Here is a 15,296-nt window from a genome sequence, read left to right on the forward strand (position 1 = left end):
TATGTAACCCAGTGCTATGCTCCCCCCTACCACCTTCAGAAGAGACTATAAGATAATTCCTAGGCCTCTCTGAATAAGTGCTGGGAAAATGCCATCTAGTCCGGGAGATTTCATTGGTTTAATAGTTCCCACTGCCCATCTTAGCCTAGCTTCTGAGCATACCTCTTTTGCTACTTTCCAGCTCTCTTTCCTTCCCCTTTTATTCGTTGTTGGGGTGTCAGGTAGATTGTTGTCGCCTGCCGCCGGGGAATGAGTTCTGAGAAGCAGGTGTACCCATCTTCCTTTTTCAAGCAGACAGAGGATATTCCCCCGTCTTTGGCTACAGCCTTGTACAGCCTGGTTGCTTCTGTGATCTGTTCAATCCCTTCACAGAATTCCCTAAAGCTGTTCCGTTTCGCTTCCCTGATCGCGTTGCTATACGCAGTCAGTGCATTTTTATTACTCCGCCAGTCCCCGGTTAGTTTTGCCCGGTTAAAGAGTTTTCGAACCTCTGTTCTCATTCTGACTAGGTTGTTGTTCCACCATGGTACATCTCTTGATGACTAGACTGTCTTGGCTGGACAGCTGGCCTCATATGCGTCAATGACGATTGTGTTGAGGTTTTTTACCACCGTTTCTAATTCCAGTTCGCTCCTGATGTCACCGCCCCCTTGAAGTTGGGCAATGTTGTTGCTCAGGTGCGTTGTGTAGGATTCCCAATCCGTTCTCTTGAGATTCCTTATTATTTTTTTATTTCGGAGTTACCCTCAATGTCGAATCTGATTATCCTGTGATCAGACATTGAGGGTTCATCCGACACCCTCCAATTCCAATTCATTAGGGTATTTCCTAGAGTTATATCTAGTACCTCTTGTCTGATGCTGGTCACAAATGTTGGAGTGTTCCCTACGTTGTATATTTCTAACTTATTGCTAAGAATAAATTCGAGAAGGTACTCACCTCTACGATTAGTGTCGCTGCTTCCCCACACTTCGTGGTGGGCGTTGGCATCGCAGCTGAGAAGAAGTGGTAGCGCCCTCTCCTCGCAATACTTCGTCAGCTTTGCGACTTGTTCCGGTGGAGCCCGGCTCTCGTCTCCTGGGAAGTATCCCGATGCTACAACTGCCTCTCGAGTGCTCCTCCCGGCTTCCAATGAGACTTGGATAGCCACAAGGTCCCCGGTTAAGAACTCTGAAAGACATATGTATTTTAAAATACGTTTGAGAATTATGCAAGCTCTTGGTTTTTCACAAGAGGAGTCCCAAATTACCTGCATGTCTCCTCTTTGCAGACCGCGAATCTGCCCCCGGTACACCCAGGGCTCCTGAGCCAGCACTATTCCAATGTTCTCCTTGGAATTTGCCCTTGCAATCACTGCAGATGCAGCTCTCGCATGGTGGAGGTTTATCTGGGTTATCTTAGTGCTGGCCATTGGCTCCGTTATTGTTTGGAGCTCTTCTCCATTGTCGGAGTGTCACCCTCCTCCTCCGACATGGCGCTTTCCTGCGCGTCGCTGTCCACCCCGACCCCTAGGAGTCCTAGGTCTAGGTCGTTCAGCTTCTGCTCTTCACTGGGCAGCAGGTCTATTTCCCTGGTTGATCCAGTTCTTTCCGCCTCTATGGCTTCCGCGATTTCTTCAGGGACCTCGGTAAGTTTTTCACCCGATGCCTCCTCCGAGGTCTTTTTCCTTGGCTTTTCCTTGTGCACATGAAGGGTATGTTGCCAAACCGGTAGTTGATATGACAACTCCGACGTTTAATTGCCTCCAGGGATCGGTCATCTACCCCGATCGTGAGGAGTTTACCCTTGCCCTCCACCTTGCTTCTGAAGACTCTCTATAGTCGAGTATGGAGATCTTCATTCCGAGCAATTAGGAGTCTCATAAGGTCTTCCGTTTCTATTGCCGCGGCCTTTAGCAGAAAAACTGTCACCATATGGGCTCCTGGTATATCATCCCCAGCACATGTTGACAGTTCCACCCCTTCCCAGCCTGGTAATCTAGGAACTATGGTTCTAACCCATTCTGCGGTGCCTTCCGTCGCGCAGTCCACCAGTATAAGGCCTGATCGAAAGCGTATCCCGGTGAACAACAGTTTCGACGTCCAACCCTTGATCATCTGCTTGACGACAAATTCCTCAATGATTTCCTGTTCCTTCCGAGTGAGTATTTTCTCGGGAAACCTTTTTGGCAGTATGGCCAGTCGAATGGCCAATAGCATGGCTAATGGCGGGCTTGCTGGGCCCTGCCTTCACTCCTGACCTGCCCGGGTTTTCTCCTCCCTTGGGTTTAGGTCTGGATTTTTTGGGAGCATTCCCTTCATGCGGGCTGATCTCTGCTTCTCCCCGCTTTCTAGGCTCCGATAGAGATGGCTTAGGTCTGTCCTGAACCTTCTTAAGAGCCTTTTTTCCCGCAGCAGGAGTAGGACGAAAGAAAACCCCAACTGGCAGCTCAGCAGGACGTCTTCTCGATCCCTGATGTTACCGAAGAGGAGCTTTGGGAAATCTGCAGACGTATTGGGGATAGCAAGGCTCCGGGATTGGACGCAATCCCGAACAGGGCTCTGAAGGTGGCGATCAAGGCCAGACCAAGGTGGTTCGCAAGCACATTCGAATCGTGCATGGCGGAAGGAGTGTTTCCCGCCCAGTGGAAGAGGCAGAAGCTGGTGTTGCTACCGAAGCCCCGAAAACCACCCGGCGTGCCCTCTTTATATCGCCCTATTTGTCTCTTAGACACCATGGGTAAGATGTTGGAGAGGGTGATATACAACAGGCTGCTCCCGTTCATCGAGCTTGCGGGTGGTCTTTCAGAGCGGCAATATGGGTTTCGGCGAGCCCGTTCTACGGTCGATGCAGTAGCAAAGGTCCTGGAATTGGCTCGAAATGCAATGGCCATGGGTAAATGCTGTGCTCTGGTGACGCTTTTAACTCAGCCAATTGGGGTTAGATTAAGGGCGTTTTGGCCAAACTGGGTGTTCGTAGCTACTTGGCTCAGCTAATCGAGAGTTACCTTTCGGACAGACTTCTCTGGTACGAGACGGACGACGGGCCGAAGGAGTACATTGTGACAGCAGGTGTGCCTCAAGGCTCTGTATTGGGACCGCTGCTGTGGAACATAATGTATGACGGAGTGCTTCGCCTATGCGTGCCGGAGGAGGCAGCGCTGATTGGTTTCGCGGACGACCTGGCGGTAGTTGCAATTGCAAAGCATCCCGAGGATGTGGAGCTTTATGCAAATGAAACCATTCATACCATCAAGTAATGGTTACGAATGGCCAAGCTGGACCTGGCGGTCCTCATTACCAACCGTAGGAAGAACAACACGGTTACCATCCAGGTTGGAAATCGTGAGGTCGTCTCAAAATCGGTTGTCAAATATCTGAGGGTGATGATCGATGCCAAGCTGAGTTCCAAGGGACACTTGGATTATGCGCGAGAGAAGGCAGCAAATGCCAGCTCATCCCTTGCAAGGATGATGCCTAACGTGGGAGGGCCGAAGTATAGTCGCAGGTTACTCATCGCGGGAGTGGTGAGGTCCAATGGCGCTAAGGGATGCAGCGCATTTAGGACGGCGTCGACGGAGGCAGTGTGTGTCATCGCAGGAATGATCCCTATAGATCTTCTAGCGGGCGAGGCACACTGGCTCTATGAAAAACGGAAGGCAAATCCAGCCGAGGTGAATGCGGATTTCCGAAAAGCCATCAGGAGAGAGTTGTGTGGCATGTGGCAACAACGATGGGATAACTCCGACAAGAGCCGGTGGACCCATACATTGATCCCGTGTATCGAGAAATGGGTCAACCGAAAGCACGGAGAATTGAATTACCACCTGACACAGTTCCTTACGGGACACGGTGGCTATAGGAAGCACTTGCATCACTTCGAGTTGGACGAGTCTCCCAACTGTCCTGAATGCGGTGCTACACCCGAGGACCCAGAGCACGTTATGTTCCATTGTCCCAGATTTCTGCAGCAGAAAAGGAGGTTGAACAGCATCTTAGGGGCGGACATCGAGCCCTCCAACATGGTGGAAGAGATGTCGGAAGTCGGAGGAAAACTGGATGGCGGTAAATGAGGCAGTAGCCGTGGTGCAGACAAAACTCCTGGAGTTGGATCGAGCTCGGAAGGCAGCGCGACGGAGACATGACATGGACGAGCTGGTATAGCGAACCAGAGCCTCCCCCACGAAGTAATACTTCACGGTGGTCCCGCGGGGAGGGGCGGAAGAGTGGGGGTGGTTTTAGTGGATGCGAATCCCACACACTGCTGCAACCTGGCGCAGCAGCGTCTTTCTAAGATTTCCACCTCTATCCATAAAAAAAAGAATACAGTCAGTTACCCCCGACTGCAAACTATCCAATGGGCACGGTTTGCATGACACCCTGGATTGGGGGAGGTGTTTTTCGACTCCCCAGTCTAGATCCGTAGCGTTTTGTTAATAGTAGAGTCACCTCGTACAGGGTGTGGCTATCACCACTCACTAACGGTCTTGGTAGACGAGAGACTTGACCCCTGAAAAGGCACACACCGTCCCAGAGGAGAGACAGCTCATCCTTAGAGAGAGATAGGTTGGCCTCAGGGAGCTATGTTCCGCATCAGTCTATCCTGCAGTGCACTGCTTAATTGTTAATACCAGAAATGGATTAGGATTTGTTTTACACGAAACCTTAAAAAGGCCCATTAGATAACGATTCTTATCGAAAATCACCTGAGTCATCTATTCGCAAAATTATTCTCAGTTTTGTTTACCGCTACTGTACATGCTACTGTACAAGTACTCGTACAGGAGGCAATATGGTCAGCATTGCGCTCGCCCAAGATTGTTCCCCTGATTTGAATCAGGTACTCATTCACAGCTGGTTCGACTGGTATCCGTTACCAAATCACGATACAAATTCCACTGCCACCAGGGAGATTTCAACCGCGACTTTCCGTACCACTCAGCTATCCGGAAAGAGAAACCATATGCATTCACTTATATTGCCGCATGGATATTGAGACTTCCGTCTCAGACTGGCATTGTCATATGGAACTCTAAAATCTCCAAACTCGAAGTTTCGTGGAACCCTGAAACTTTTGAACTCGGAATTCGTTTGATAGACAGTAGATCTAGAGCGACCCACTCGTCGGGCATCCTCCGAATGCTGAGTTCGATTGCATTGAATAAGCCCCTCTGTCACCCTTCCTAAACGTACGAGCTATCCATCGCCACTTCCGTTTTCTCACTAACACATCCAAGATCAGGTCCTCCATTAGTTACGGTTTCAAATCAGAATACCCCAACGATGCGAAACGGGCATGAATTGATGAAAGTTTGGAGCAATCGGATAACAGTGGACGTCGCTCTCCATGTGCTACTCCAACATAATAATACAAAGATAACTTTGGCGCCGAACAGTTTGAACTTATTGTTTAGGATAAGTGAGGGATCCTAAATCCACATCCACTTGATATTGGACCGGACCAAAAGAAGAGCAACTTACTCTCGTTTGCCTCTGCCCTGGACGATATCGTTTGTCCTTATATTTTTTGAATGCTTGGGTGCCATGCCCCACACGAGGGATCCGTGGACTAATAAATGTGAGAATAGGTTGCTCTCCATTTGGTCTGGTCCAACATCAAGTGGATGTGGACTTAGGATCCCTCACTTATCCTAAACAATAATTTAGCTTTAGCCTAGCTTAGGTTGAAACTATTGGCGGTTTCACCTCGATATAATTCGCACCCTTGGTGTGTTTTTCCGAATATATAAAGCAGCTTTTCCCATCTATTGCCACTCATGCCACGCTGCTCCCAGGGCAGAGGTGAGGCAGCGTCTGACGAGTTGCCTCTGCCCTGGACGAAACCGTTTTTTTTAGTCTGAACTTGATCTTGGCATTGAGATAGTTACATTTTCAGATTTTGAACAAACCAATGACATTGCAAGTAGGAACAATGTGATGACCGAGTCAGACTGAGCGTGCTCCCTTCTCCAAATCAAAACCGTTTGGCCAAGGTATTAATGTGTTCAGGACAGTAGGATCCAGAGCAGAAATCAATTTGTTCCCTGTAGATCAAAATTTCGTGGTGTTCGTTGATGGTTTCTAGGATGATTTTAGGTAATATTTTCGAGAAATCAGGAGCCACGCAAGTACCCCTCTATTTTCCAAACTCAAAACGGTTGCCCTTCTTCGGAATCTTAACGGCTATCCCCTGCTTCTATTCATTAGAGACGATATCACATTTCATAGCATTCACGTATCAGTGGAAGTAGTAACTCTGATGAGCTACGTAGAAAAGTTTCGCAGGGAGACCGTACAGGCCAAGCGTTTTACTTACTTAATGCGTCGATAACAAAGATAATTTCGATTATCAGTCCGAAAAGGCATGTTACGGTGGCTTCACATATTAACCAAGAGGTTCAACTTTATGGAAATAATACGATTCAGAATCATGGTTAAATCTTCCCCCCATCTCTTTAGCTACTCATCATCGTTGACGTCCTCCACATGATCATGACCATCTGAAAATTCTTCCTTGAGGCAATATACAGTAGCGACATCGTTCCTTCTTTTACCAACGCAATGGTAGAATTCCTTTTGATAGGACGCACACTGTGCTGACTTCCTTACTCAGCTCTAGCTCTCAAAGCCGTCAACAGAATTTTCGGTTTCTTACTTTCTTCGATCTCCACTTTTCCGCAGTCAACAAAAAAGTGTTCCCACTGGACGACAGCCGAACGAAGATAAGCCACCATGAGTGCCTTCAATCCGGTGATACTCAAATGTCGCTTACCCCTTCGTAATATTCCAAAGTGATGTCCATCATCTTCACTTTCGTGTCAATTTGTAATTTTAATCTTTCCTTTAGAGTCTTCCCAGCAAAGGGTTTCAAGAGTCCTTTCCGACCCTTTACTACCTCCTTCTGTTCATTCAGCTTGATGCCGACGGTCATTGTTTGCGGTTAAGTCAGTATACAACTCATAGTGCAAGTTACGTTTACTTTACGGGACCAGAGAGCCGCACGAACACTCGTCTGTAATCCTGTTTACTTCAAGGAGTTCCAGCGACGATTACCAAAACAGTTTGACTTATGAGCGGACTAACATATGAATGTCCAAATTCTTACTAACAAAGAAGACCAACCCCAACTTAGGCTTTCGCTTTCGCCTTTTGGTGTCGGTGTTCGCTTCGCTAAATGATGCTTGGACTTGATATGCTTGCTTTTCGTTTTCCGAACCTGTAGTTCCGTTTACCGGAACTGGTTCTCAGAAGGTCCCCTCTGGCACTGCCGTAACAACTGGCTTCAACTTTTCCTTAAGAACCCTTTCTTACTTCTGAAACCTAGTATAAAGAAAATCAATGGCTCGCTATATTTTTCCTTGATAAACTAGGACAACGAGAAGCAAATCGTTAGGATCAGGACTCAGTAAGTCTTGCATGGATTAGTCTTTTCATACAGTCCTTCACCTTTAGCATTTACTGAGTCTCTCTGAGATAACTTTTCAATCCATTTACAGAAAATGAGGATGCCGAAGTGGAACGAATGGCAACCGCAGCAAGACCTGGCACTTCAATAAAAACTACCTTTACTCGTCGGCCCACAAGCAGTCGGATAACTACTCAAATGAGGACAGCGACAGCCAGACCTTCAACAGGAATGGTAAGCACTATTCAGTAATATCCTTATTATAAAAGTTCACTCTCGGAAAGTTGAAAATGTACTATAATGCTAAAGTTCTGTTGTAAGTCAAAATAGAACGTTTGAAATTATTGAATATGCGTATTGATATAGAAATTATTCCTCAATTATCCTTCAGCCGTTATAAGTTGAAATCATGTAAATCAAAATGTCCTAAGTCGGGCAGACCTGATTATATAATTCACTGTTGAACGTAGATACTGAATCAAAACTAAGCTTACACTGTATTGAAAAGATTAAAATAGATAAGTCATCAAAAAAACAAAGTTTCAACTTTAGTGATATTGGCTGGACATTCTGGTCCAAACGTGTCCGATCAGTAGTAAACACAAATTCATTTTGAATTAATAGTAAAAGCTTGCCTAAAACTGCTGGGGCGTCATGAGCTATCAACCTCATTAGGACAGTATTTTGATTTCAAAATTTCGGGCAAGAAACATCACCAAAGATTATTGGCTTTGTGGGCTTAGTGACGGATTTCAATACCAAGGTAGGCTCTGAAAATATGCTCACGCATGTAATGAAAAACTGCAGGTTTAATAGTCGTAACGGCAATAGTGCGAGGTATGTAGGGTACCACAACTTTCATCGCCTCATTATTGGTGCCACGTTACAGTCTCATTGCCTGCCATAAAGCCGGTTAAGTTTTGGCAGAGTAGCAATAAACACCCATTCAGATCTATAATAACATATTGCGTGCGCGATCCCTCTCATAGCACGTGAAGCTTTGTGCCCTACTTGGTCTAAAATCTGAAAATTCATTTATCAGTATACTTCTCCGCACTAACGGCCTTGAATGGTGACCGCCCCTGCCACTTGAAAGCACTGACGTTACATGGGGTATCCTTGCTTCACACATTCCCCAACAAAAAACTGTACGTACGCAACGGCCAAAACCAGCGAATGCGCTGATTAAAAAGCGTGCTATACACTAACAAAGATTTCTAATGTAGATGAGAAGGATGTTTTTTATGAACAATTACAATCAGTTTAGGTGAGGCTGTCTAAGGGTAGTATTGAGATCGTGATTGGTTATATGAATACCAAAGTGGACTCTGACAACACCTTGCTCGGGCGTGTTATGGGAAGGCATAATCTTGGTACCCGTGATAATAATGATGAAAGGTTTGTAGAGCTCTGCAACTTTAAACGTCTCGTCATCGGTGGCACACTGTTCGAGCGCAGGGCCTGTCATAAGGTAACTTGACTGACCGGCTACGAACTTCTAATCAAATCGACCATATTACAATCAGCAATAGATTTAGAAGTTATCCTCTGAATGCGCATAACAAAAGGGGTGCTGATGTCGGACTCAAACGCGGCCATCATTTGCCTGCAAGAATGTCGGCCCCCCAAGTTTAATACGGGTCGTCTCCGCGTCCCGGCTATCGTCCAACGACATTGCTTTAAATTTTAGATTTAAGATGTTCGTTGATACGTCAATCACAAAGAACACCAATTGTGGAACGCCACTTCATCCAGGTTGCGTTAATGCGTGAAGCAATTTCATAACGCAGTTCTCCATTGACTGATGGCGTTGGTATTTAACTCGCTCAGTTCTGGGCAGATCACTGCCGCTGACAGTGATTTTGCCTGTGTCATGGGGATCGGTCGTCAAAAATTCAGTTTTTTAGGTTCAATCTGCTACCGTGTTGCATGAGGTGATCATTCCATTTTTGGACAAGTTTCTTGAGATCATTTGTGCTATCAGATGCTAGGAAAACATCATCTGCATAAACCAGTTTTTAGGGCGCAGGACTTTGGATATTCCGTGTGACGGTGTCCATAACAAGGACGAAGAGGAGTAGTGAGAGGGCGCTTCCTTGATGAACACCAACAAAGACACGAAGTGGTTTTGGTACACCCGCCATACTTCGGACTTTACTTTTCGGATCGTGGTAGAGCAATCGAACCCAGCGCATGAGTTCTTCTGACACTAAGTGTTGTCGTAAAGCATACCAGATGAGTTCGTGTGACACACGGTCAAACGCTTTTTCTAGATCCAGAAATGCAATGTAAAGAGGGCGATGCTTCTCACGGTGTTTCTCCATGAGCAATCGCGCAGCGTGTATTGCATCAGTAGTTCCACAGTTTTTGACGAATCCGGCTTGATGCACGGTTATTTCAACGATTTCGCGAATACGGTTGTCAAGAATGCGTTCAAAAATCTTCATGGTATGAGAAAGTAACCGGATCGGACGGTAATTTGAACATTTCTTCATTTCTTTTTCCATATTCGAACAGTAGTACTTTCTTGCCAGTCAGATGGTGTTTTTCCTCCCTGGATAATTCGATTAAAGAATTCACTGAGCCACAATGTTGGGTCCCAGCTCTTCGATTTCCAGAGCTCAGATGCGATGTCGTCAGGTCCAGTGGCTTTTCCCGATTTCGAGGAGGCAATAATGGCTTTTCGAGAAGGCAATAATCCTCGACTTCATTTGCGCTCACAGTTAAGTCCTTGCGGGATTTACGTGAGCACCTGTCTGGAAGACTTAATCCACAATCCACAATCAAAGCCCCGCTGAAACAAGCAACAACGGTACCAGTCTATACCAAGTGCATGGCTTAGCATTCATACTGGCGGATGCAAGACCTACCTAAATCTCTACCGAACTAAGGGGTACGGCACCCGTGTTGAAACGCAACACCGCGCCGAGACCCAAAGGTCTCTTCTCGCTTGAGCATAACCGACAACCCCCATGAAGCTCCCACTAGGGGGCCAACCGCAAAAAACCGAGCTGGGCTCACATACAACGGGAGTATACCCGAAGTATGAGAGCCCAGGGGCTATCCCGGTTCCCATGGTACCAGTATACCCCTGATAAGGTTTCGTGGCTGATTACCACTTCAGATGAGTCCCCGTGCAGACTCGGGGCTGATCGCCCTAATTAGGCCTTTGGAACATTCGCCTGCTGCATCACGGCATCGATCTGTCGCGGGACCTGTCACCAAGAGAGGTCAGGTAGGATTTAGCATAGTGGAATACCTCCAACTATACTCTATTTATCTCTTTCCCTGATCTCAACATTTTGTTTTTGTTTTACTGAGGATAGTACAGAGTACGTTGCCTCAAACCCTCCTCTTTTACCTTGTCTTGGGACCAGCATACTATGTTAATAGCATGGCGTAGTTGAGAAATCATAATGACTATTTTTCCATAAGTAGTTTTTCCCCGATTTCTCAATTGAAAACGGAAACGAATTAAAATTTATTTATGTTCATTTCAGGCTCGTCCTGGTACAATGTCAAATCGTCCCGGATCATCTATTGGCAGTCGCCCCCCATCCAGATGCGGTACTTCTCGACGTGTTCGAGTTACATCAGCTTCAGCCTACGCCTTAGGTGATCCTTCAGCATCACTCTTTCAGGCTTGTCGCCTCAATCCGACAATTTATGCAGAAAAGAAAACAATCATTAAGCCATTGTTCAAGTTCCTATATTATCACGAAGGTGATCCCCAAAAGGCATATTCGCTTTGTGAAGCGGTAGCTGATGTTCAGAAGCAAAAGGTCGATTGGTGGTGGGAACAACAGAGAGGACGATGTCTTATTGCCATGCATCAGTCCAAAAAAGCAGAAACTTATCTGAAGCGCTCCTTAAGTTCATTCCAGCATACAGATACATATCTTCTCATGTGCAAAATGTACCTTAATATGCAACAGCCATTTGTCGCGTTGCAATTGCTAGAATCAGCAATGGAGAAAATGCCATACGAAGTAGCATTGAGGACGCAACAGGCCAGAATTCACGAGCAGGTCGACTTGATGGATGAATCGGTTGCCATCTACCGTACCATATCTATGATGGATCCAGTGAATACGGAAGCGTTATCATGTTTAGCTGTATCTTACTTTTACGATGCAAAGCCCGAGATGGCTCTCATGTACTACAGGTAAGTGTAAGCAAGGCGAGAACCCGGAAGTTGGACGCTTCAGGAATGATAGGTCTTATATGTTTCTTATGTCAAAATATTTGTCCCATGTGTACGTAGCTTGTAATGTTTATGCATTCAATATGCCCCGCTATGCAGTTTAGTGTGTGATGTTCAAAGCACAAAAGCGACAAATTTGACCTATTATAACTTTATTAATAAGAGAACGATTTCCACCAAACTTGGTAGTATCATGCACAATATTATACCCCCTATCACTGCAGAACGTGATAGAAGTTTCCAGTCAATTTCTCAAAATATGTGTATGTAATACGAAATATAGTAATACATATGTATAGCTAATATTATTAACTTTATTTGAGCAAATTTTCAGAAATTGACCCCTTTCGAACCACTGCACTGCTACCCTCTAAAACTATCTAGCGCTAATCAAGATCTTTCATTTGATACCGCACATGACTATATTGGATGAAAAAAAACTGCACTCCCCTTTTGCATGTACAGCCCTCCAACTGAATGAAGTAAGATATTACTAACTGCATACGAGAGTATTCACAGATCCTAACTTTAAGCGTTTCTGGGGAAATGAGCGTGACAAATAGACAGACAGAAAGATAAACAGACCCACCTGGATACCAGCAGCTACATGAAGAATACAAAGAGGCGCGAGAGAAATTGTATGTGGCTATCATAAAAAGTAAGAGCAAACACTTTAAGCGACTGTGTAAGGAAGCTAACACTGCTCGTGGGGTGGCGCCTATAAAACAATAATGTCAGAAGTAAAAGGCGAACGCTTCCAACCGATTTTCGACGCAATCAACCTGGTACCTAACATAGCTAAAGCTGTACTTGACAAGGATAAATGCTGTGCAGTGATAATACTCAATGTGAAGAATGCCTTCAATTCCGCAAGATGGGACAAGATATTTGATTGAAATAATAAAACTTGTTGTTTCTTTTTCGTTGGTGTGGATATTTATTCTTGCAAACACCGATATTTCTGGAACCGCTTGTTCCCTTCATCAGTGCTAACAAGTTAGCACTGACATTTCGGGAACCACTTGTTCCCTTCATCAGTGCTAACAAGTTACCACTGATATTTCGGGAACCACTTGTTCCCTTCATCAAGTGGTTCCCGAAATATCAGTATTTGCAAGAATAAATATCCACACCAACGAAAAAGAAACAACAAGTTTTATTATTTCAATTAATTAATCGTTGGAAACACCGCATAATTTCACTCAGAAGATATTTGAGTCGCAATCAACTTAAGTCGGGCGAAGTAATTGGTGCGTACCGTTGTCGCCTTCTTAATCGATAGGTTTTTTTGCTGCGAATTAAATAAAGGACTAAAATCATATCCAACTCCTTATTTCAAGGGTGGATGTAACCATCCCCAGTTTGGCCAGATTCACTGGAAAAATATTAACTATGTCTCGCATAAGTGCACTTCAAACGTGTTGTACTTACAGAACACTATTTGATGAAGCACCCTTTCTGACAACACAATGATCCCGATTCATATTCTGGTGGAAGAAGGACAACGTCTTTATGATCGAGCGTACCTTACCCCAGGATCTTCTACCCGTTGACGGCAGTTCGCACGACATGAAACCATTGCGGAATGGCAGGAGTCAGAAAAAGACAGCGGGACCCACAGAGTCATATGGGATATTCCAACAACAACGAAGTCGGCCAAACCAAAACCAAGTAGACGAGGAGAACCTCCATAGTGGTGGCACCGGGAGACACTGTACTCACTTTGGCCTGCCGGCCCTGATGCAGTAGGCGAATGCTCCAAAGGGTGTTCACACCCGACTCTGCACGGGGACATTGCAAATTGGTCACGAAGCCTTATCAGGGGTATACTAGTACCATGGGAACCGGGATAGCCCCTGGACTCTCATACTTCGGGTGAACTCCCGTTGTATGTGAATACAGCTCGGTTGTTTGCGGTTGACCCCCTAGTGGGAGTTTCATGGGGTTTGTCGTTATGCTCAAGCGATAAGAGACCTTCGAGCCTCGGAGTGGTGTTGCGTTTCAACACGGGTGCCGTCCTCCTTAGTTCGGTAGAGATTTAGGTGAATCTTGCATCCACCAGTATGCATCCGGAATATTACAGAGGACGAAGAACACATTTCATTTCAAGAGAAACTACATTAGAAACTACAACCGGGAAACATTTAATAACCGAAAACATCATGCAGTATATGCTGAAATTGAAAGCGATGTGGACTGAAGTCGAAAAGGTGACAGCAGACACACACAAGAAACGCAGGCAGGAAGAAGTTTATCAGAAGAAAGAACGAGGGAGGAACACGAACATGAACACGAATGGAGGATAAATTCTGATCTAGCCCCGAAATTTAATACCATATGAGAGTCCCGCGGGAAAAGTGGAAGCCTACGGTAGCTTTTGAGGCTTTCCACCTTTCATCGAAAAAGCAGATTTTAATAATATTTCTTGTCACGCAAAACATTAAAAATTCGGTATTTTTACTCTTATGGATCTCCGATAGTATGGTCCTGTCTTCAACTGCGAAATATCTTCTCTGTATTAACATTACTAAAATATAATATATTGCAGGAGCTACAAAAAGCTGAGTATTTTATATATATATTTCTTATATGTTTAATATTTTCTTATATGTATACATGATTACCTATTAGATTCATCTTCCGTTGCAATCGCATGTATTTTCAGACGCATTCTATCAATGGGAACAACTAGTGCTGAGCTTTACTGTAACATTGCTCTCTGCTGTTTATATGCTGGCCAAATGGAATTTGTGCTACCTTGTTTTCAACGTGCGATTAGTATGGCTGGGACGTCTGACCAACGAGCTGATATTTGGTATAATCTCAGCTTCGTAGGACTTGTAAGTAATCTAGTAACTTTGACAGCGCCTTATAATCGGGGAAGTAATACAGCAACAAAATTATAGGCTCAAGCCTCCCCACTGATGGATAATTCGAATTAATACTATCATAGCAATGAACGGTTGTTGGCACAGAGCTTATTTCAGCATACAAAAGCTATTCCGATCGAAACGTCAGTAAGACAGTAAGCCAGTCCTCATGTATTTCTCGAAGACTTTGGTTCTCAGCAAGAACAAGTTGGGAAACCGGAAGCTGAAGGCTTCAGGTATGAAAGGTACTTGAGTGGACATTTGTCCCATTTGTACCTAACTCGTAACGTTTATTCATTTAGTTTGTCAGACCATTCACTTTAGTATGGTACTGACTTCCAAAGTCTCAGAATGCACGAGTTTTGCACAAAAGTAACAACTTTGATCCATGATAACTTTGCTAGTTATAGTGCGATTTCCACCAAAGCTGGCATTATCATGCTCTATAGTATAGCCTATATTACTGCAAAAGTTTGTGATTCTAGGATAAACCTAAGAAGGGGTCCCAGTCAATTTCGAATAAAATCTGTTTATAATAATTATGGTAATATACTATTATTAACTTTATTTAAACCGGTATCGGTATGGAGAGCATTTTGAGACCTAGATAGATGTGCATGGACGACCACATTTTTTTCAGATAGTTGAATTGGGTCGTTTCTGAGAATGGGTCATTGAAGGAACTAACTGATCTTTTTCAGACCCCAGCACTACTCCTCTTTGAAACAATGTCAAAACAAATATCCGCTTCTTAAGGTACTAATTTAAGCCTTTGATCCGCCACACGGCTATACTCGGTGAAAAAGAATTTACACCCAGCTTTTACACAACTGGCAACT

The 15,296-nt window shown here is 44.9% G+C and overlaps 1 protein-coding gene across 2 annotated transcripts in view; it reads left to right on the forward strand.

Annotated features, from left to right (window-relative positions):
• The window catches only part of LOC119647219 (tetratricopeptide repeat protein 8), a 28,751-nt gene that overhangs the window by 12,452 nt on the left and 1,003 nt on the right, over positions 1-15,296 (forward strand). For both annotated transcript variants that reach the window (XM_038048049.1, XM_038048048.1), the window contains 3 exons: positions 7,475-7,617; positions 10,884-11,548; positions 14,253-14,427. In XM_038048049.1, coding sequence (XP_037903977.1) covers positions 7,501-7,617; positions 10,884-11,548; positions 14,253-14,427 — 957 coding nt within the window. In that variant the 5' untranslated portion in view covers positions 7,475-7,500. The remainder of the gene's footprint in view (positions 1-7,474; positions 7,618-10,883; positions 11,549-14,252; positions 14,428-15,296) is intronic.

This window comes from Hermetia illucens, chromosome 1 (genome assembly GCF_905115235.1).
Source record: "Hermetia illucens chromosome 1, iHerIll2.2.curated.20191125, whole genome shotgun sequence".
Taxonomy (NCBI): Eukaryota; Metazoa; Arthropoda; class Insecta; order Diptera; family Stratiomyidae; genus Hermetia; species Hermetia illucens.